Source organism: Motacilla alba, chromosome 2 (genome assembly GCF_015832195.1).
Source record: "Motacilla alba alba isolate MOTALB_02 chromosome 2, Motacilla_alba_V1.0_pri, whole genome shotgun sequence".
NCBI lineage: Eukaryota > Metazoa > Chordata > Aves > Passeriformes > Motacillidae > Motacilla > Motacilla alba.
In genome coordinates, this window is record NC_052017.1 from 27,966,964 (window position 1) to 27,990,244 (window position 23,281).

Here is a 23,281-nt window from a genome sequence, read left to right on the forward strand (position 1 = left end):
ACAGTATACCAGACAAGCAGCTATAGAAATGAGACCAAGAATAGTTGAGTAGTTTGTTGCTATCCTTACAAAATCTAACCTTCAATTTTCCCTCTGATTTTTGCCTTATTGCTCTGCTAAATCACTTGTTTAATTTTTTAATGATGTGAGCTTTCAAACAAGTCAGAAATTTCCTCTTATGTCTCTTGTGCACCTTCTGTGGAGCTTCCCTTCTAGTTTTCTTACCATTTTTTTCTTCAAGTTTCAGAAAACTAAACCACCACTTTGTTGTATACTCCAAAATATGCCTGAATTTCTGATTGAATCAACATGCATTCCAATTCAAAATCAGAAACAGGCTGGAATAACTCACTGCTGTCATAAAAGTGGTAGTAAATAGAAGACCTAGGTCAAAGACAGCATTGTCATTGAGCATTGAGGTAAAAACATTAAATTAGTCTAATTATAAACTAACATACAGACTTCTGCAGTTGTTCATCAACATATAAACAAATTTCCAGGGTCCCAGCTTCATTTGACTGATGTTAAATGAACAGAGCCCACCTTTCTATCTGTGTCTGTGAGCCCCATTTAATCTGCTTTAATGAAAAATAGTTCCTTTGCTCCGCTGGATAATGTATGGTCCTATTCATCCTGAGTAACTATCCCATGCAAATGAAGGTGAGAAGGATAAAAAAATGGTTTTTTAAATCTTGGTTGAAATGCAAGGAAATTTCTTTCCAAACAAAGCTCTCAGGTGTCTTTTAAATCTGTAAAACTAGAAATAAAATTGAGAAACAATTCACCAATACATAAATCCTAGACATTGAAACTGTTTCAAGGCATTGTTAAGAAGACACCATTTGATGATGATGAAATTTATGATGATGAAATTTGTCTTGAGTGGACCTAACTTCTGCATGGATGGTAACTACTGTCTCATACATAGGAGCAATCAAATAAAAATAGCTAATTGAGCTATTTCCTACACAGAAGGTGAAGAAAGAATTATTGCTATTTTGTCTGTAGTAGCTGAGTACTTTCTGATCACTTACAAAAATTTGGGTCGTGAAATTTTTCTAAAAAAAAATAACCCCATTACAGAAAAAGAAGTAAAGACACATTCTACTCTCACAATAGGGATAAATCCATTGTCTTTAAAGAAATCATTCACATACATGTCATCTGTTTAAATCATCTACCAAGCTACTGTCTCCTTTGCTAGCAACCAGATTGCACTAAATTTAGCCACCTGAGGATATATTTAGCATTTTATTTGAAGTGTTTAAGAGAAAAGACCATTCCCAAAGATCTGAGTTGGCTCAAAAAGAACCAGAGTTTTCCACATCAGTGCAGACAAGTGACAAGGATATTGTCATATAAGGACTTTCCTTTTATGAGTCCAAGAATCCTGAGTTCCAGTATATGGAAATACCATATATTATATACACCACATATGTTTATATACACCACATATGCTCTGTATGTTTAGAGGCTCACAAGTAGATCTTGCAGTCATTAAGATTTGCAGTCAGCTTTTGCTCTTAACCCACTACAGGTCTATGCAATGTAATTGAGAAACTTTGCCTTTTTGCTGTACCAGATCACTCATGTATTTTTTAAGATGTTTAGCAACATCTAGGTGAAATCTTTGAGCAACAGAATAGGTAAGAGGAAAACAAACACACAATTATTAAACCACCATTTGCTGGTTTCTCCAGAGTTCACTTATTCTGATGTGCATGGCTGTATGAAAGTCTTTTTGTTCCTTCAAGACAGAACAAAAATTTTCTCTTGTTTTGTGAAACATAACCTAAACTAATTCTTTTTCTTTCATTATGGAGATAAAGAATAAATTTCAGTAAATTAAAACAATGTCTTAACAGCTTATGTTTTCATGATGTAAGAGAGGGTATTATTCTTCAAGACACAGTACAGTCATACTTATATGGCTACACATACATACATAAAATACAAAAGCTTTAGCTGCATTGTACAATTTGTTGACAGGAACCTCAGATAGTACAGGCTTGATGCCTTGAGTAGGCTGACCAAGAACAGAATAAAAAGAATAAAGTGGGTATTTCACGAAGGACTCAATGGATACACCTTGGCAGTACAACAACCTGGCCATCACATAGATGTACACTCAAGGCAAACCCAAAATGGTCACAAAAAACGGACAACCGGTCACAAGGTCTTACACTTCTATGAGTTTTGTTCCATTTGCATATTGGAGTTAATTGTTCAGTTATAGCTCTAGGTTATGAAGTTCTATCCTCCTTGTTTTTCTCTCTTCATTGAGAGAGAGTGTTATTGTTGTTTATACTTTTTGTAACAATTTTCCTTGGACAAGCTGGAAAAGGATTGTTTTGTCTACCTACCCTGAGAAGAGCGCTGGCTAATACTTAATATGAAGCTCAGAGTTACACAATGAAGCACCACAGGATCTGCAAAATATAAAAACTAAAATTTAAGGCATCAGGCTAAGCTGGAACAAGAGCCCAACTGCAATGCCATATCTTGGTTTCTATATTCTTGGTCATTGTCCCTGTGCTTGCTAGGGCACCTAGTGCATCCTCCAAGATGAGAAAATAGTGTCTTGTTTCCTGGTCTAGCATTAGTTATGTGCAAGTCCTTTTGGCAGAGAACTAAAGATTCTCTGTAGTTATCAACACTCAGAACATTTAGACTGCATTGTACTACAAACTCAGGGCATGCAGACCACAGAAAAACTGTGCTTTAACCTGCATTTCAGACAAAGTTTTAAACATTGGAATGCAGAGATGGTTTAAAGCAAGCCCCCTCGTCTGAGTAAGCTATTTTTCTGAGAAGGTGACAAATGTAAACAAACTAACAGCACAAGAATTTGTGCTCTACATTTCAGTGACAAAAAAAAAAAGTTATGGACATGGTCATAATTTCTGACTTCATTCACAAGCCCACTTTGACATGACTGAAGGTGACACCATGACTGGAGGGCTGGCATGGATGGATGACATACTGTTTGGTAGGAAATGGACAAAGCCTTCTTGAAAAACCTGGAAAAAGGCTTGTAGCTGCAGACACTCTTTGTCAAGGAAAATTTGAATCATACTGATATCTGCTGGAGTAGGGAAATCTCAGAACACGAACACACAAAATTTATGGAGTACATCAGGGAAAATTTTTTGTGCAAGCAATGAAGATGCAGGGAGGCTAATTCCTTCTTGGCAAAGCTACCACTCAGAAATAAGAACTGGTTGGGAATGCAATAGTTAAGGATAACCTTGGCAGAACTGAGAAGGAGACGGAGTTTAAAATCCTGAGAGACACGAGGAAGTCAAATAGTCAAGTAAAACTTCTAGGCAGAATCACAAGAGCAACTGACTTGAAGCAGGCCAGGTGAGCAAGTTGACCTTCAGCAACAGAAGAAGAAAAAGAATTGTCCATTCCAGTGTGCCAAAAGGTCAAGCACAGGAAGCCAGCTTGCCTGAATAGGAAACTTCTGCGAGCTCAAATGCTAAGAGGAATTGCACAGAAATTGGAAGCAATGTTGAGCTACCCAAAAATATTTCTTGGGCATTCAGTCATAAAATTAGTAAAACCAAAGTTCAGCTGTCAGGAGGTACAACAGAAGCAGTTAAGAACTAATTGTTATCTCAGAACACTACGTGTAGAGCCATTGTTGAATGGGCCAATAATGACAGAAGACAAGAAAAGGATGGGGAACATGATGTCTGCTTTGCTTTGCTGTAACTTGTAAAGGCTTCTTTCAGGTCAGCCTCTAATACTGGGGAACAACACTGGGACATGTATTACTTGTGTTAGTATGCAGCATGGAAGACTCAAAGCAAATTTAACATGCAGATCCATGGAACCAGACTGATCTTCGAGGCAGCTGAGGGAGACAGCAAGTCTCACTGAGACACACTTCTTCAGTCACTGAATAGACTACCATGTGTGGGAGCTCTCTGAGGAGCAGAGACAGGCAGATGTCACACCTGTTTTCAGGAAAGGCAGATCTGGGTCACTGCAGTTTGGTCAGTTTAGCCAGGGGAGAAGAGCACAGGCAATAGACTGCAGGAAGGGAATTTCCAGTTAGAACTAGGAAGAGATCTTCCCCAGGAATGTGGTCGGACACTGTAGTGGAGACAAACTAGAATCTCTACCCTTGGACATATTCAAAACTCACCAGAATAGGGCCTTTGTCTAACCTCAGAGGCATTAGGCCTGCAAGACTGATTTAAGCAAGAGGCTAAGTAAGACCTGATGATCTTGAGAGGTATAAATCTAAATTATATTCTGATTCTAATTTGTGTTTTTGTACAAGAATATTTCAAAATAATTCACAAGGATTAATTACTAACAAGTAATAAAATTAAATGAAATACAATAAAAATGAAAATGGAAGTTTCAATGAAAGTTTAGCAATAAGAAATTTCTTTTTGAGAAGATCAGAAATCCTAAAAATGTTAAGTGGAAAACCTTTTGAATAAAAGGTTTTATTAGGATTTAAGACAGGACAAGATTGAAATACAGTGCTACTCTCTTAAAAAAATTGATTTCCCTACGCTGCAGTAGAATTCCCATAGCATTCTACATGTTGGTGAACTAGAAAACTTAATAGGAGTAACCATAGCCTTTCAGAAAGTAAGGATACTTCTCTTCTTAACAAGACAGTAACTGGTGGCTTTCAACAATTTGTGTATTTATGAAAAATAAATGTGGAGCTCTCATGCAATGGTACAAAGGAATGTGAGATCTGGATGCTAATTAATTTGGATGCCTTTGAAAATGTCGCCAATTTTTCAAGCTTTTTTTCTTTTTTGTTGTTGTTGTTTTTGTGTTGGTTTGTTGGAGTTTTTTTGCCAGTATCAAAGGGCATTTCACAATGGGGAAAAAAAGTATCCCTAATTCTGTAGCCAAACTGTTGCAAGTGACTGCTTCATCTGTCATTTGCTCTATCAGCTGGCATTCCTGCAGATAAAAGAAGTCTTGGTGCCATGAGATGAGTAAGAAATTGGGTCCAATATAGTATGCTAGCAGACTGATTTTTCTCTTTTACACGCCTTCATATTGAGTGGGATGTGACTGCCAAATGAAATCCAGAAGAAATAGTGGATTTGAATGTTAGCAGAGATGGGGAGGCTGGAGGGATGGGGGAGGGGAGACAATTAACATTATCATTAAAGCTGCCTGCAGTTGTAACTACATTTCAGTTTCAATATACAGCTCAAGGATTTCTGGCATTTTACACTGTCCCTCTCTCTCTTTTGCTTTGCATCCTCACTTATTAAGGCAATATCAATACAATAATGATTAATTTAAATGGAGGAAAATGTGGACTTAAAGACCAAACCCATAGTTCTATTCATTGAAACTACACTTCTTAATTAGCTGTTACATTTAATTTATACATTGATAGCAGTCTCTGGTTCATAAATATGTTTTTATATATAGCTATATTTTTATATTTCATAAAAGATTATTCTTTTGCTAAATGGTGTCAGCTGGAACAAGATTCAATAATCAGCAAGTCTCTTGTGAGATGCTGACAAACAACTCATTAAAAAAGCTGAAGTAACTGTTTCACATGCAATACTTTCCCACTTCACACACTGCGGTTCCTAAGATAAACTAAGGTATGGTGAAGGACAATGGCATCAAATACATGTAAGAAAACTATGTATCAACAGCTACATGAAATATACTGCTTAAGAAACTCATCCTGTGCACCAGAGTACTTTGAGGCTGAGCACTTGCAACCTAAGTGTCCAATGCATTGTAGCCAGTTCGCTCCTCTCCTGCATATCTCTGCACTCTTCCTTGACAGTTCTGCAGGAAATGGAGGGTTCTGAGAGTTAAAGTTGGAGGCTTGGTACAAAGCACCTTCTTAGCCTTCCACAAAATCCCTCATTTCTTCAGTTAGAAAATTCAAATTCAGTGAAACCCATCAATTCAGAGAGAGATCCAAGTCCTTGTCCCGAGGCGGTTATTCCCCATGAAACAGTCTATCTACTCATTACTTCCCCAAAAATACACCCTGGGCTTGCTCCAAAGTATGTTCAAAGTATACCAGGTACCACAATAGAGGGAGCTCTTAAAAACTGGAGAGTGAGGGCACAAATGCTAAAGTCCCTCAATGCAGACATATTTTTAGGATGGTACTTGCAGTGGAAGTGCCCTTAGCTCCATCTCACTTGTTAGAAGGGTAGCATAGACACCCTGTCTCTACAGTTTCATTTACCAAAAAAACCTTGGCCTCTTTTTCTTTTTTCTTTCCCCCTCCCTTCGTCTGGTTGAATTCTTCCTCCAAATTTGCAAATCGTTTCAGGCTCCAGAAAATGAACCTCTTGCCAAATCACATAGATGTACAAAACATCCACTCAGGCCCATTCAAAAGGCCCACCCCATTGGTATTCACCGAGAATAGCACATGTCCTTTCACAGGGCTGGGACATTGTTGGTCTAGCACTGGTCTTTCAGCTGGTAATAAATCAACTCCACTGACTCCGAGACAACTACTCCTATTTACCTCAACTCTGAACCTGTCCCCAGTGCCGAAATGTCAATCTGATAAGTTAGTATCTATTTCCCTAAAATCCCTTCTGGGCATTGGTTGTTTTTCTCTTCACTCTTTACTGTGTGAAGTCATAAGGTAATGTTAAACATTGGAGACTAATTTTAACTGTGAGTGTAGCAATCCTTTATATCAGCTTTGGTGGGCAAAGGAAACATCGAACATTCAGAAGGAAAATGTATAAATAATGACAAATAATAAATATGTCTGATGGGCCAAGTTTTTCATAAGGGCTAGTAGTACTAAGACTATTTTGTTGTAATAAATGGAATACAGTCAGATGCTTAACATCTTCCCTTTCTTTACAAGAATTCTGCAGGTACTTGAATTTTTTGGTCAATATTTTATACTATAATACCAAAATTATATAAGATTTCAAACATTGGATACAGTTTTCAGATACAGCTCATTTCTTATTTCACCGTAAAGGAGATGTCCCTTAGAGTGATTTGTTTGGTCTGCAAATGTCAGACAGAACCTATATTTATCTTTTTCCAGAAAATGAGGGATAGGATTTGATCTCCTTCAGCAAATCTTTTAATGAGGTCAGTTGTCTTGTGATGTGATAATCATTATACAGATATCAAGTTCAATTTTTAAAAGAGTAAGCCTTGCTTGTTCTGTTTAAGTTTTTGCTTTTTTGCCCCATCATTAATGCCTGCTTTTTTCTTTTCCTTTTTTTTTTTTTTTTTGTCTTGTCAGTAGCATTTAGGATGTTTAGCTTAAAAAAGAACTAGGCATTATAAAAAAGGATTTCTATGTTTTGGATAAAATAACTTGGCTTAGACTATGTGACAGTAACAAGAATAGAAAGAATTGTTTAAAATTGATGTGCACAACTGCATATCAGTGACAAACATTTTGATTTCTGTGGATCTTTTTTTCTTCTAGTATTTGTAATTATGATTTAATTCTGTAAGTCACGTGCACTACTTCTACCTATTAAAGACAAGTCACAATATGTCCAAATAAAATTAAGTCATTCTCTAGGATTAGCTTTCAGAGTCATTCCCACTGTTAAATTCTTTAAAGCAATGAAACAACGGCACTTGTGAGATAAGTTTTGCATGCTAAAAGCTTAACCCTGGTTTCTTTTGTCAGGTAAAATTCTCTGCATTTGGAGTTAGAATTTTACCATAGGAGGGACAACAAGACTGAAGAACTGATACCTCTCCTTAACCTACTGTTATAAGAGTCCTTTGGAGTTTCTGTGCTAATCTAACATCTCTTTTGTTAAACTATAGAGCAGTGAGAGGGGGGTTTTATGCTTTGTGTTATATTGTGAAAACATTAGCAAATGAAATAAATGTGAATTTGGCTTTTTAGCACTTAGAATTATTCACTTTGAACTGTAAATTATTTATGGTACTCAAAGAGACACTTTGTAAATAACAGGAAAGCCTCAGAAATGAAATGCAGATTGTGGTATTTAGTCCTGTCTTGCCATCATTAACCATTTCAGTTACACAATATGTTTCAATAAATCAAGCACATCTTTTAGACATCTCTCCTAAAGGAATTAGAAAGCAGCAGAAATAAATGAAGCTGTCTACAAGTGACAGCTACAAAGGGAAACCCAGAGAAGGAGTGGAAAAAAAGGTACTCCTGTGAGCAGATGATAAAGCAGATGCTGTAAAACAACAGGGGGATTGCACCATTTCTTCTCCAGAACTGATGATGGTTTGATAAGCAGCTAGTCATGCTCCTGAAAAAGCCTGTCCATCAGTGCATATCGGTACAAATTAATGATGACATGTCCTGATTAAACTTGCTGTGCTGTGAAATGCAATGCATTATCTGCATGGCAGTAAGTGAACAAATGCTCTCAGGGAGTAAAAGAACAAGCAAAGTCACACATCTCAGGTTAGGTCTTGAGTCATAGCTGCCTGTGGTGAGGTAGGTGTTTAGTTGACAAAACCAGTCTTGACTTGTGGGTTTTGCAGACTATAGTTTTTGTTCTGTTCATTGAAAAAAGTTGTCTTGATAATGCCCTTTCTGCAAACTGTAAGTCAGTTTTCAAAACCTTCAGTCAAGCTCTTGAATCTCTTCCTCAAGCAGACCTTAAATAAGCTTGCGCCCCGTGTACATTAACAAGAAGTGTCCCTTCAGAATAAATTGAAAACTTCAAATATAGTAGTGGTGAGACCACAACATCATCCAACATGAACTGAGTAAGAGCTAAGAAAGTTCTCAATCAGAATTTGGGAGCTCTCTCAAGAGTTCATTTTCTAGAGTAAAAAGCAGATAATCTTATATTTATAATTTAAATAAAATTTTAAAAAAAGTTTCATTTGGATTTTTCTTGTCTAACATACAGAATGAAAACCTTTCTGTAAGAGCTAGTTATTTATTTTAAAAATGGAAGTCACACATTCAACACCACTTTGCTCTTTTTACTTCACTAAAGCACTTCTGACATAACTGATAAATAATTCTCTATGGTGTTAAGAAAGTTTTGCCTCTTAAAGACAGGTTTGCTGAATTAAAGATCTCTTCCAAAACAGGTAGGTTCTCTTGGGGATGGGAGCCAGACTTGGCAATTCATGCTGCTGCTGAAAGGAAGGACCACTCAAGGCAGTAAGAACCATTGTCAGTACAGCTGGCAGAATCTGGAATTTCTTCTCACATCTGTAAAACACATTGATGGCTGTAGAGTCAAACCAGATGAGGCAGCCTTAAATACTTTTCAGAACAATTCCTTATCCTGATCTTACTTTAACCAACCTTCCAGGCTGGGTTCTAATCTCATGTAAAATCTAGAACAATTGATATGATTGTTGTGAAATTGCATTACAATAAATGAGATTCCAGTCCAAATGTTGGCATTTCTGCAAAGGAAATGCATAAGGCAGCAATAGAGAGATTTCCTCTATCTTTCATTCAGGGAACAGACTGCAACAAATAAAAGAAATATATTTTGGGAATCTTGGGAGAAGTAAAATATTTAATCCTTTATGTACTTAGCTTTCTCTGTGCGTACTACCTGGTCAGCAAATGCGTGGAATGAGAAACATATCCATTTTCCTGACCAAAAAAAAATATTGTAAAGAAATACTATACAGTTAAGTTCTTTGAAATTTTATTTCCTATATTAAGACGGTCTGAAGATCTAGCAGAAGAATTAGCTGTACAGGAAAACACAGAAGCAAGGTGTGCAGCTAGAGACAGTGATGAAAACACACTGAAAAGATTTGTCCAAGAAGGCACAAAATATCAGGAGTAACCTTTTAACTACTCCTATATACTTTCTCTAAGTTTTATTAAAAGGTGTCAGGCCAGTGGGCCACATAAGAGAGGGGATGGGATCACCAGTATTACGTGGATTTAAGAGAGTGCTTGCTTTGCAAAGGAGACTGGGAAGGGTGCAGAAACCCAGGCTATTGAAAAGGCAGCTGATCCAGGAGGCTGCAGCCAGTGTGCTCCCCTCACCTGCCTGCAGAGCCTGTGACAAAGCCTGGCTCGTAGGCAGCCTCTAAAATGGAAAAATTAAAGACAATGCAACTTTTATTCCCCCCTCCTTTCTTTCACCTGGACTTTAACCTACTTATTTTATTTCTGAAACAGAGGTTTTAATTAAAGCTACCTTCTATACAATGCACTGAACTTCACCTCTGTTGCAAATAACACATTAATTTCCCCTGACTCCGAGTAATCTTACTTTCTCTCTTTTATCCCTGAAAACATCTTGCCTGGGTGAACACCAAGGGGAAATAACAGGTAGGGGCAACAAAACTGAAGTAGCTTACTGGAGGTTATGACAAACTCTGCATTTTGTTATTTCTCTTCATTTTTAATACATATACTTCTTTATTCTTGCAACTTCCCCCACTGAAGTTATGGAATGAGCTTTAGCAATGCAGCTTCTCACTAGAGGAATGGAAATGAAACAAGTCACAGAAGGCAGATAGCAGATAAAATAAAGCATATTGAGAGAGGAATATGCGATCCATTCCCTCACTAGAGTGTCACCTGCCTAGGGAGGCACTTTAGGCCAGGAATCATTTTTTGTGACCTCAGGTAGTCAGACTTAGCCTTCAAGATCTAACCTTGTATGCTTATATCATAGTTAGGGTATTTTACCTGAAAATTCAAGTAAAAATCCAAACTAAGTTTTTTTGCAACTTTCTTTCTGATCCTGGATCAGGTTGATGGCAAATCTACCAAATGTTAAAAAATTTCACAAGGCCAGCTTCCCTGGGATAGGCAAGAGAGAAAAGAAACATGCAACCTTGGTGTATTCAGCATCTTCCTAAAAAGTCTCCAATGTTGCTGGATCTGGGATCACATGTGTCCATCACACCTTTTTTTCTCTTTTTTTAGGCAGGGGGGCACTTGGGATTTTAAAGAAGCACACCAGCAGGGCACTTACTAGACAAGGATTTTACAGTTTTTTCTATTTGTGAGGAGAATGCAGTGGGAAGAAGTGAAATCTCCATTTAACCCAGTTATCTGGTGATCGTTGGTTTTGACCAACAGAAGAGAGAATGAATGACAAAAGTTTCAGAACAGTAAGCTAAAACTGCAACAGAGTAAATCTTCTAGCTGGGTTCACGTTTCCTGCAGATCATGTACAGATGGGACATGCCATGCAATCATCAGTGGGCTATAAATCCATCTGCCAACATAAAATTACATAGATATATCTCTGTTGGCCTAACATTTAAATGATGTAGTAGTGGAGCAGAACTCCTATTGTGCGTGATGCTCTAACACCACAGAACATGGAGTTCCCTTCCCCCATCCCTAAAAGCAAACTTGTAATTTAAAAGCTGTTGAGTACAGATACAGATATGTAAGAATATGAAAGACAACAGGTTCTGATTTCTGTGGTAATAGTAACAATGTGGTCTTTTTGTACATAGTTGAAGGAAGGATTTGAAGGGAGATAATGGAGTAGGTTTGTAGACATTTCCATAGGAATTTTGATTGTGTATTAAATATGCTAAAATATTTTCTTTAAAATCTAAAACTACTGGCTAAAGAATATTGCCGTGGTTTGACCAGATGTAGATAAATAAGCATTTGCCTTTCTATCTAAGAGATTTTATGAAGTGAGACATCTCAGCATTAAAAGTTTTTGGGCATAGATATAAAAATCCTTTTTCTCAAGGTAGATGTAAGCCACTAAAAGCCTCATAAGTAAAGACAAATAAATAACCTGTGCCTAATGTAACCAGAAAGGAAGGGAAGTGGGGGCGGGGTGTCAGGGAAGAAAACATTCTGAGAATGGTTCCTGACAGAAGATAAGATTGTGAACTGACAGACCAGGAATCCTTTAGAGGTGAACTCTGAATGGATCTGAATAGCAAAGAAAATTTACAAGGCCTGTGACTCAGATCAAAATAACAAGTACTTCTAATTAGAAGTGTATGAACAAAGCAAAGGAAGCAAACTAGCAGATGGAAAACAAAGTGATGGGAAAACAAACAAAAACTTCAAAGATTGAGGAGAATTAAGACAATCAGTTATTATTTTATGACTGAAGATTAAGATAGAACAGTGATGAGCCAGAAGGCAAAGAACTGCTAAGTAGCAGTCCAGCTTAATGGCATGCATACCCATATCTGAATGAAGCTGAGAAAAAATGGAAATCAAATAAAGAAGGACAAGAACCTTGTACCCTCTCTATGATCAATATTGTCACATGACAATTAAATTATTGCCTCAAATAAGATTCTCAGCTTTTCTTTACCACTAGATTGGAGCAATGAGTTAACTAAAAATATTTTTTCTAATTCTAAATGCAATTTTTTTTTAAGGAATAAGACTAGCAGTTTTTAGAAAATTCAACTTTTTTTAGGTATGAATAAAATGTGCCACAAAATGTTTCTACGTGATGTTTTAATATGCTGCTTTATACTGACTGTTGATTAACATTTTAGTAACACTGAAAAAATGAGCTATGAGATTGGCTTTATACATAAGACAGAGCAAGCTTGAAGGTGTGCAGTGGGTGCCAAAAAAATTACAACACAGAAGTCAGAGTACACAGACATTAGCTGATACTGCAAACAAAAAGCAGTACGTAAATGTAGAAGGTTGAAGATGTACTCTTTGTACACCATTTGCATACTTTAGACCTATGACATCCTAATCAAGGTTTACACACATACCAGCGTTTAGAAAAAAAATTAAATGTATTTATATAGCGCCTAGCCCTGGCTATTTAAGCACTGGCAAAGGCCTGACTCACTACTGCGTCACTGCTGTTTTAAGCATGAAAGACAAGAAACCAAACAGCAGCAGCTACTTTAGGCAGAAATAATTAGGAGTGGGTTGTGTTATGCTGCACATAGACCTGGTTTTTGCAGCGCTGTGGCAGGGCCTCTTAAGGCAACAGCACAGAATTTGTTACCAAGTCAATATTCTGTTGAAGTCCTAAAGCTTGGTTCAAAGCAACTATTTATTCATTCATACTCAAGTTCGGTATTACATTACCCCAGCAGGGTGATTCAAACATTAAGGGTAGATTTTTAAGGCTATGAATGGTGAGAAGAGGCACAGTTACACACAGAATCCATAAAATTTACATGTGAATTGGCAGATGCAAAATAAAACAGTGATGTGTGAACTCCACCTAGTTGGAGCTTGAAAATTCTCATGCCTTTGAGATTCAGAGGGTGGAGTTTAAGACAGGTCCTTAACTGAGCAGGACTCTCTTATAACATTGCTTATAGCGCTTACAGTGTTAGCTAGAAAACCAGAGTCTGATTTGTTCCTTAATCTGAGAAATTAAAAATTTTCATTTCTCAGCCTAATGCCTAACCCCCAATCTACAGAACTGTGTAGATGAAAACATATTCTAATACAGCATGTTGAAGCTAATGCTTTTGGAGACTGAAATACAGGATTGATAAGGATGTAGAAAAGTGAGAAAGCAAAACATGAGCACTATGCTGAAAGGAAGAGACCTGGTGACCTCATTTCAATGCTAATAGTGTGGGGAAACTTTGCAGGTGCAACCATTCAGTAGGTTTTACAGATGTGTGAATGCACATAACTTCTCAATCTCTTACTTGAACTTCTTTGCAGACATTTTAACTGGGGCAGGAAAGATGTTCCTAGCACTACCACAAGACAGCAGGGATAAACCACAGGCTCTGTTTTTGCAATGGCAAACCCGAGGATTTCAGTGGAGTTGGGACTTCACATCCACATCCTTAACTTCAGTTTAAATTGTCTCAACCATGGCTACATTTCAATCATAATCTCCAAAACTATGACTTAATATCTCATTCTACATTAGGACTTTAAATGCTCTCAAGGGATCCCCATTGGTGTAGCAGAAACAGCATGGCACACATGTAAGGGGAACCAGATCTGCCAAAATATTCTCAATTCTCAATTCTCCCTTAAATATTCTCAATTCTCCCTTAAGCAATTGTGTGTGTATATATTCTGACAAGGATCATATCATAGGAACTCTCCAAATTCATTTGTGAACAAGCTAGAATGAAACAATAAATGACATTGTAATGTCATTTGGCTAGAAGTCCCCTGTGTTGCAAACTTCTACTGAGAATAGGTGGAATTGGCATTCTGTGATTTTTTTTCCCTGCAAATCCCTTTACTGTCCTGTGATGTTGGACCAGAAGGTATCTTGGGCTCCTTAAAACTATTTTTTATTGCACTTATTAAAATCTGCTTTTTTGCTGCGCTATTGCACTGTGCTATGTGGAGGAAGCACATAGTAGAAATAGTTAAAAATTACCATTTGTGCTATATCTGAGATAAGAAAACAGCAGAAATATTGCGCAGACATGAGCGTTAGCAGTGGCAAGTTACAGACGTATTAAATACCTACTTGTACTCTTGCATTTTTAGACAGAAGTCACCGTAGAAACGGATAAAGGGAGTTTAACCCTTTTCTGAACGTTTCAAATTCTGTGTGAGTCTGACTCCAGGAACAGAGCACTGCTCTCTGTTGTCAGCTCAGCTTTTCTGGTTATATCTGAATGCTTTCACTAGCTCTCGTGGTAGCACATTTCTACATTCATACCAAAAGGAAATGATTGGCATCTGCCGTAAGATTCATTTTTTTGCCTAAGATTCAGCAGGCAAGCCAAGGAAAAACTATAAATCATTTCACACAGACTAATATATCAACTCTTTGGCAGAGAAAGTTGTTATATCTTAAAAACTGACATGACTTCCATCAGAAGAGAACCTTATCTTGTGCCAAAGAAATGTAACATTTTCTTAAAGCCCCATTAACCTCATGCAAGTCCACTAACACCATTTTTATGATCTTGGTGAACACAGTAACCTGGTGTTCCTAGATCATAAAAATAAGACTGATGATCGTCACAGCAAGAATTTCAACATAGTATCAATTGGGTTAGACATCGGGTAGACAGCACTTAGTGATAAAGGTACAGTGACCAGAAAGAAGATGGCAAAACTTGAGACAGTGTACATGTTTTGGGTAACTCTGACGTAAAAAGAGTTCTGATTGTCCATCACAGAGTAGTAGCTGATAATTCACCCAAAGATTGAGAGACGTTAAAGACTGCAGGATTTTGAGAATTACAGTGACATACATGTCCCTTATCAACGTGATTGAATGGTTATTTTCAATTAAGTTACAGTGTCTTCTGTACCTTAGAATAAAAACAAGCATTATACCTGCCTTGTCAATAATGTGTTTTACAATGCCTCCTCTAAAATATTCTTCTGTGATTCACTTATTTTATAATAATTAGGATAACTTAATAATGTAATTTCCCTTCTTTGTTCAGTGACCAGGTAGACTTGTTCTGACAAGTTAATCTGAAAAAAAGAGAAACTATGAAAAAGCAACTCCTTGAATGTAACACTTAGGTGATGTGTACCAATTGGAATACCAAAAATGCAGGTATTTTAAATACATACTAGAATTTGATGAGCAGCCTTTTACTTTGCTGTCAACTGTAGAGACACAAAGGTTGAAAGTTTCATTGCAGGAGCTTGAACTAAAGAATTTAGTTCTACAAGAACTAAAAATTTTTCTTGAAGGAAATAATAATTATCTTTGTAGTGAATTAAAAATAGCATCATTTTATTCACATTTTTCTTTTTAAAGCGAAAAGTCAGTTATACTACAGTGCTAATCACTACATTAATGAACCAGAAATAATTAATCAAACAAAATTTTACATTTCCTTTTAACATTCAAGGACAAAATATTTTGACATTTAAAAAGTAAGTTATTTTGCTCTGAAATGGGAATCCAGTGAAAAAGCAGATCCATTAGGGAAGGTAGGTTCCTCCACACAATTGAATGAATTTTGATGAAACAGATGATAAGGAATTTTTGACCAGCACTACTGACACAGTATAAAGGCCTGAATTTGCATCTCAGTCCAAGCTTAGACTTTGTAAATCAGGCAGCTGGACCAAATCTTTCAAAGCTTCTTGTAATCTATTTGTATTGAAACATTAAAAGAAAAATTTAGCTACTTTTCCAGAAAAAAAAAAAAAAAACCCCAACAACACAACAAAACAAACAACAAGACGACCCCATCAGTATTCAGATTATGGTCAAAGAAAACAGTGATTGATATCAATGAGGTAAAAGTTCCTTAATCTATATGTATATATTGTTGTAACAAGGTCATACTACTGATAAGAAAAGCCCAACACACCCATTTCCCCCCCCAAATTCTCCCAAGCTACCTAAATTAACAAGTTCTTTCTTTTTAACTTGAATAGTAGGCCTGAATTGAAACATATGGAAGTAAAGTTCAATTTAGATGAAATAGATCTTCCTGCATTTGCTTGCTTACATATGTATGTATGACAAACATATTTTATATCTGTCTGAATCAAAGTTTGAGTTCTTATCATTCTGGGATAAAAAGAGAGTTTTAGAACGCATTCATGTTTACTCAACAAAAAACCCAACAAAAGAAGAAACCATCACACTAACAAACCCTACACCACATCCTTTGCAAAAGCTAATCCCATGGCCGGGCAGAAGTTACAGTGACAATGCTCATGTTGCAATGTCCACCTCACCAAGGGACATCAATCTCTCTCTGCAGGTACAAATAATTTATAGAATAGTTATCACGTGGTTTGAGTGCCTGAGATTTTTTTTTTGCTTGCTTAATGTAAATAGAATGACAGCCTTGAAGATTGACAATTTCTTATTAGCCACCACAACTTGGCTCATAAAGATGGTTTTCACCAAAAGAGTAAGAAGTGCTCACTTCCCTGTCCAAAAAAGCAGCTTATTAATGTAAATTTCTGTGTTCCTTCACAGCCTGCAAATTTTACCCTAGGTAAAAAACAACCAACCAAAAGTTTATTTCAAAGAGGTCAATCAGCGGCTAAGTATCTTAATATCAACACTGGTATAAAAATTGACCCAAAACCTTCAAAATCTTTCCTTCTCACTCAGACCCAGTACGTTATTTTCCATGTTTATTAGAGTGGGTACCTCTCATGAATCTGCTTCTTTACCATCAACCCCCTTACTATAAATAACAAAACCTGATGATTTATCACTTACTCTTTGTATGAGTCACATTTAAAGAGAGCCCTGAGGTGCTTCTCAGTGAGTCTCTTTGAATCATGAATCAGAAAGGAAAGAAAGCAGCCTCTGAATATCACCATACCCAGACTCTAGATGCCTAGAAGTATCGTTTCCTATTTATAGTTTCAAGCTGTCAGGCAGTTTCACACAATGGAAGTCAATGGTCATAGAGAAGTTTCTCTTCTTCAGAGGTATTTGTAAAATTAAGAGAAGCTGATAATGGTAAAGCTCCATACACATACACGCAAAACAGAAACAGAATTTCAAGACCAACTGAAAATCCATAGAACAAAAATGAGGAATAAGAACCATCAGGCTCCCCATGGCAAAAGCCCAGGTTGGGCAGACATCAGCAAACCCTGATGAAGAGGACAGTTTCCACCTCAGTCGTTGCTGCACAGCATGCCCTCAGAGCCTCACATGCCACAGATTTTAAGCTATTACTTTATTTCTCATTAACAGCTTCCAGGTCTTGCCCATGTTTTATTCATTTTCCAGCCAGGGCTACAGTAAGGCTTTTACTCACCTCAGCAGGACCACAAGAAGTTTCCTTCCTCATGGACGGAGAGAAAACAGAATGCTTTCAGACCTGATGGAGCTGGAGACAAGCAGCAATTAGCTGACAACAGGCTGACACGTTCTTCACCGCTCTTGCATAAAACATTGAGCTGTGCTCCTCTGGCCCACCTCAGCTTTCTAAATTTATTTATTTATTTTCAGGCTAACCACTTAGTAGCCTGGCAAACTGCTGTTTGCCAAAGGCAAATCTTCTTCTTTTTTTTTTTCCAGGATATGAAAGAAAGAGATAAAGTTCTGGAAAGTCCTTTACCTTTTTTTGACGATCCTTCAGCTCCCCTTTGCTTGTGAGTCCTTGTCACTTCCCCTGAAGGGCCGAGTAGCATTGTCTACTTTAGCCCAAATTTCTCAGGGGCTTTCTGCATTCAAAGCCAGGAAATATTACTTCACTCCTTCAGCCTTAAATGGAAGGGCTCTCTAGATAAAGGTAATTAACCCATTTATCTAGTTCATTGCTGCTCATTAGCCCTTAGTGCCTTCATCTGGTCTGCCAGGTCCCACACAACCATTTCTGTGCATGCCACTGCACCATGCTTCACTTGAGTATCTGTTTTCTTGTTCCATAGCAGAGTTCTCTGATCTTCTCCTTACTTCCTTATCTAGAGATAATTCTTCCTGTTTTTTGGGTTTTTTTTCCATTTTGTGGCCATTCTCCCTAGTCATTCCCACAGAGAGGTGAGGGACACCTCTCGGAAGAGTCTGCTTCACAGAAAATCTTGGTCTTGCTATGATCTGCCTCAAAGTTACAAGCCCCCGAAGCCATTTGGGGTTAAAAGCAGTAACTTGTAGAATACCACTAGTACCCTAAATCACTAATAATCACTAAAATGCTGTAATCTTGGCAAACAAATAGTAACCTAAAGATTTAGAAAAATAAAAAATGTCTTTTTCTGCCTTTCATGCCACAGCTGACTATATTCTTTTTTACAATGATATCCTGGAACATGCTGAAATCTGTAACTCTATTTGCCTTAAATGATTTTGGATATTAGCTAGTCATTGTTGTGATGTACATGCAATCCTAGAGAAGATTAAGATAACACAAGAGTGAGCAAATGTACCTACAAGTATTGGAAACGGTAATTCTATATTTATCTCTGCAAGAAATTCTTTCACTTCTTTTTAACAGGAGCTCAAGAGAAGTGAGAGAGACTCTGACCAATATCAGAAGTTAAAGTTTTTTCCTGAGACATCATGTTCTTTTGTCAGCACATTGCCCAGTTGACACACAATGATCAAGGATTTGCAAATCTAGTGTCACATTTAATACCTATATATTTTGTCACTTACATTGCAAACATCATTAATGAAGCATTAAGGAACACTTCATTGTAAAGAGTAGAAGATTTGCAGATACCCTCTTCAGTCAACCTAAGAACAGTGCATCTATTTCAGCTGTATGTAGATGTATGCACATATTCTTTGTTTCACTTCTTACACCAATGAATAATTTCATATTAGGTCTGTGCATACTGAAGTGAAGAAAAGAACCTTTACTTTTTAAGTTCTCTTTTATTAAATCTACCATTTTCTTCTCATACTAGGTATCATGTACTTTAGTTTTTCTCTTCGCTATCAATACTTTCAACCTAAGAATAGTTTTAAAATTATTAGAGGCCATTCTAAAAAACCCAAACAACCAAGATTAATAGAAAGACGGTCTCTGCTATGAAAACTGTTAATTCAGTATAATAGCTGCTCTGCTCTATTTTGTTACCGTGAAAATTCAGAATTGTATATAATTCTGATGGCATGGACTCCTCTATCCCCCTTTATATAAAAAAGTGTGTCGTGATCAACTTGATATCACAGACTGACACATTCAAAATTGCATACATTATTTAGTAATAGCTTAGGTATAATTTTATTTGTTTTCAGAGTTACAATGTTCATGAGATAATCATAGAGAACACATTATATATTGTTGTTAAACACATTTTTGCCACAAAAAGTTGAGAGCATTAGTAGAAAATCCTATGTCAAGTTATGTGAAAATATTTATCACCTGTAACCATAATTTCATAAAACCAATATACACTTTATGTAATATTATATCAGCAAATTCCTTCTTTTTGCAAATAACCTTTGCTCTATACTTCTGCATGTTTGTAGTTCAGTGCATCAAATGCTTCTGTGTGTGTGTGTGTGTTTGCAATGCACAGGAAAAATACTAGTTTACTCCTATGGTAACTGTAAATGGCAACACCACTGGACCCAAGAATGGTGAATACAAGATCTTAATTTTAGTGAATAATCACCTTCATATTTTTCTACCTAATGCTGAACAAAACATTAATTGGCATTTACCTCCTAATTTTTACAGAACATAGACTGTATATTTCAAAGACATAATCCTTACCAACTATATACTGACTTTTATTTTAATGTCTATTATATAAATTAGGATTCTGTTGAATTCTTATACTGAGGAACAAATGATAGTAACTTTATTTAAATACATGCACAGTACCGTGCACTACAGCATGATGAAGTATTATTTTTTAAATGGATGAATGAATTAATAGAAAAATAGATTTAATAAATAATTAACATTTTAAAGTCTGGGAAAAAATGGGAAATCATGCATTTCAAGCAAAATTTTATTTTTTCCTTGTTTTTTTTTAATGAAATCTCTGAGAACTTAAGACATGCAGAGCTGAGAAGCAGCTCATTCTGAACAAAGAACAATGTTAAGACTGCACAAAGAGTTTTGTTTGAGATTGTTTATATGCAAGACTGAAAAAATTTGCTATTCTTCGACTTCCCTTCAACATTAGACAGTGCTGTGCAAACCTCAGACAAATCCCTGTATTATGATTTCTAAGCTGTTAGGAAGTCTCTCAGAGAGCTAAGAAAGTTAAAACCTGAGCAACTGTCTCACCAAAATTTATGACAAGAAATGTTTGGATTTCAGATAGCAGACTACAAAAGGGTAACAGACAACAGGTCATCATTTCCTTGAGAGATTAACTTAGAGGATGAGTAATTATGGATAGCATAAATTTATAAAAAAAATGTTTAATTTTCTAATATTTAAAGTTTGTGTCTACGTCTCAATATTTAGCGTATGTTAATATGTCAATCAGCTTATGAAACAAATGGAAAGTGAGTATTTACTTGAAATTAATTTAATGTTTTTCCCTACCTAAACATTTGTCTGGACATTGACAATGCAAGCAAAAGAATTGTAAATTTTCAGAAGTGAGACTACTCCAGTGAGTTTGATTAATTATGCATTAACCCATTTCTCTGAAGCATCCTTCACTAAATCTTTGGTGGGAAATGCACTTTAATTAGGCATGAGCTTTGGTTATTTGTGTGCATATGCACTATGCTATTGGTCTGTGTGGAGAATGATTTAAAGTTTGCCATGTTACAGAGATGTATTGCTCATGAAAATAATTCTAGGGTTCCAACAAACACTGATGGCTAGTTTTGCAATTATTATTATCTTCACTCAGCATGATTTCTTAGTCCCATAGTTTTTGCTCAAACTTTCATCAACTTTTAATCTTAACAAAAATTTACTCCAACTTACACAAGAACAATCATGATCATTTATACTGCGCATATTGTTAGATGTTTCCAGTAGGTACAGTTACTCATGTACATAGGAGTTATTCTAATAATTTACAGGATTTTAATATTTAGTTGAATAAAAATATTCTCAGGGTAGAAAGAAATGATAAACTAAAAATATTGGTTAATGAGACCTGCAATAATTCTACTCTGAAACAGGTCAGATTGACTATTCATGTAAAGATGTTTGATTGAAGAGATATTATTGAACTTATGGCATATGGTTATTGTAGTAGAAAAAACTGAAACAGAAAAGAGAGAAAATCAAATTATCCATTACAGTCTCTTCCTGTATTCCATGGCAGAATTAGACCATAGATTAGTAAATGGTAACGCATGCAACAAAAAATATGCTGGATCACTGTATGTAAACATCTGCTTTCATCATGCAAAATGCCTACAAAACTGTGACAACATTTTTTTTCTAGTAGCATAGTTTTACATCAGCTCAGCTACAGAACAGTTAAACCAAAATCCAAGATTTTGCAAATAGAAGATATTCTAAAATTCTTGAAAGATTTCCAGCATAAATATTCCAAAGCCCAACAAAGCTAATTGGTTTTTTGTTTTTGTTTTTTTTTTTTTTTTTTACTAAACTACATAGGCTTATTCCTTGCTGTGGTTCCTTGTTCTTTTGATGATAGAAGAGAAAAGACCAGTTTTTGGAGGCGGTCCCATCAACATGGGGGCTTGGTTCTTGTGAGTAATTTTTATCTGGGGAAGAAAGAAGAAAAACAAAGTTATCCCTTGAGCTAGTTCAGTTCCAACTATCTGAGATGCCTTATTTATCTTTATATATAACTTCCAGACTTGCATTGTTTAATCAAAGCTGCAAGGAAAATACTTGGGTTTTTTTTATGAATGATGCTCCATATGCAGTAGACGAATCTATTTGTAATAGTTTTTCTGCAAATAATTTAAATTATATGCAAAAGAAAAAAGAATAAACACACGCAATAAAATTCATGCCAATATACAATCTTACTTTTTGAGTGCGGGATTTATTGCTTGCTGTTGAGGAAGATTTACAAGTTGGAAAGAACATACATGCTGACAGACCAAGCTGTTGCCTATTATTAAGATATCAGCGATGTCTTTACATGCTTTATTTATATATCTAATCAAGCTGTACTCTTTTACCACAGGACAGTACTTAATTTCAAAACAGCCATGGTGAACAAAAGTATGAACTTAATACACAAGGAAAGGTCCCAAAAGATGAACTAGCATTCTAATTTGTTAATTAATTGTTAATAGAATAGCCTCAAATATTGAAAAGACTATTTAAAACACTTTGTAATACTGCTCTAAAGCCACCCGTTTTGATTTCTTTGATATAGAACTACGAATCACCTTAAATGAGACAACCTTAAAGTAGATTATGTCTGCAATTTTCTCTAATTCAAGTCTAAATTAGAGAAGACATTTTATGAATGTATGCTATGCTCAAAGCTAATTGAAAGCAATTATCAAAGTGGCATTTTGTCTGTGACTTTAAGATACATTGTAAGATAATAAATGATTCTCATTATGTAATAAAAAGGTCACATCTTGCCTTTGGGCTAGTGACGTTAGGAGTTTTTCAAAAGCAATCCGAGACATTTTCTTTAGTGAACTACGACTAATACAAGAACCATCACTTATTAAATATCAGTTGTCACCTGCATAGTACCCACATCAGAGATGGGTATCTCTTTCAAAAAGAAACACCACCTCATTAAAAACTGGAAAAATATATCTCTTAAAGTGCATACCTGACATTTTCAAGTTAAAATGAATATCCTTCACTTGTCATTCACTAATAGTAAATGAAACAAAAAAATGTCACGTGGAGAGGCTCATTAAAATATAGATCAGGACATTTCTTGGGGTGGAAATTTACTTTACAATGTAAGAAGACAGAAACATAAAAATCTCAACAGAGTCTCTGTCTTGGTTTAACTCTATTAGAGCCTTTGCTTTACTCTCCAAATGCTCATTTTCATGCCACCTTAGTTCACTAACTTCAAATTTCATGTGGGACCTCTTTTTGTCAACACTATTCATTAGTATCGAATATAGCATATGGG

General features: G+C 36.1%; 1 protein-coding gene and 1 long non-coding RNA gene across 7 annotated transcripts in view; both read right to left on the reverse strand.

Moving 5' to 3' along the window:
• LOC119697727 overlaps positions 1-18,583 on the reverse strand; it is a 49,488-nt gene extending 30,905 nt beyond the window's left edge. The window contains exons 1-2 of the long non-coding RNA XR_005255916.1: positions 17,887-18,583; positions 17,584-17,655 (exon numbers count right to left, since the gene is read on the reverse strand). This is a non-coding gene — a long non-coding RNA (uncharacterized LOC119697727). The remainder of the gene's footprint in view (positions 1-17,583; positions 17,656-17,886) is intronic.
• An 890-nt stretch (positions 18,584-19,473) lies between these two features.
• Positions 19,474-23,281, reverse strand: part of DGKB (diacylglycerol kinase beta) — a 334,152-nt gene continuing 330,344 nt past the window's right edge. For all 6 annotated transcript variants that reach the window (XM_038163165.1, XM_038163173.1, XM_038163184.1 and 3 more), the window contains one exon: positions 19,474-21,926. In XM_038163165.1, coding sequence (XP_038019093.1) covers positions 21,819-21,926 — 108 coding nt within the window. In that variant the 3' untranslated portion in view covers positions 19,474-21,818. The remainder of the gene's footprint in view (positions 21,927-23,281) is intronic.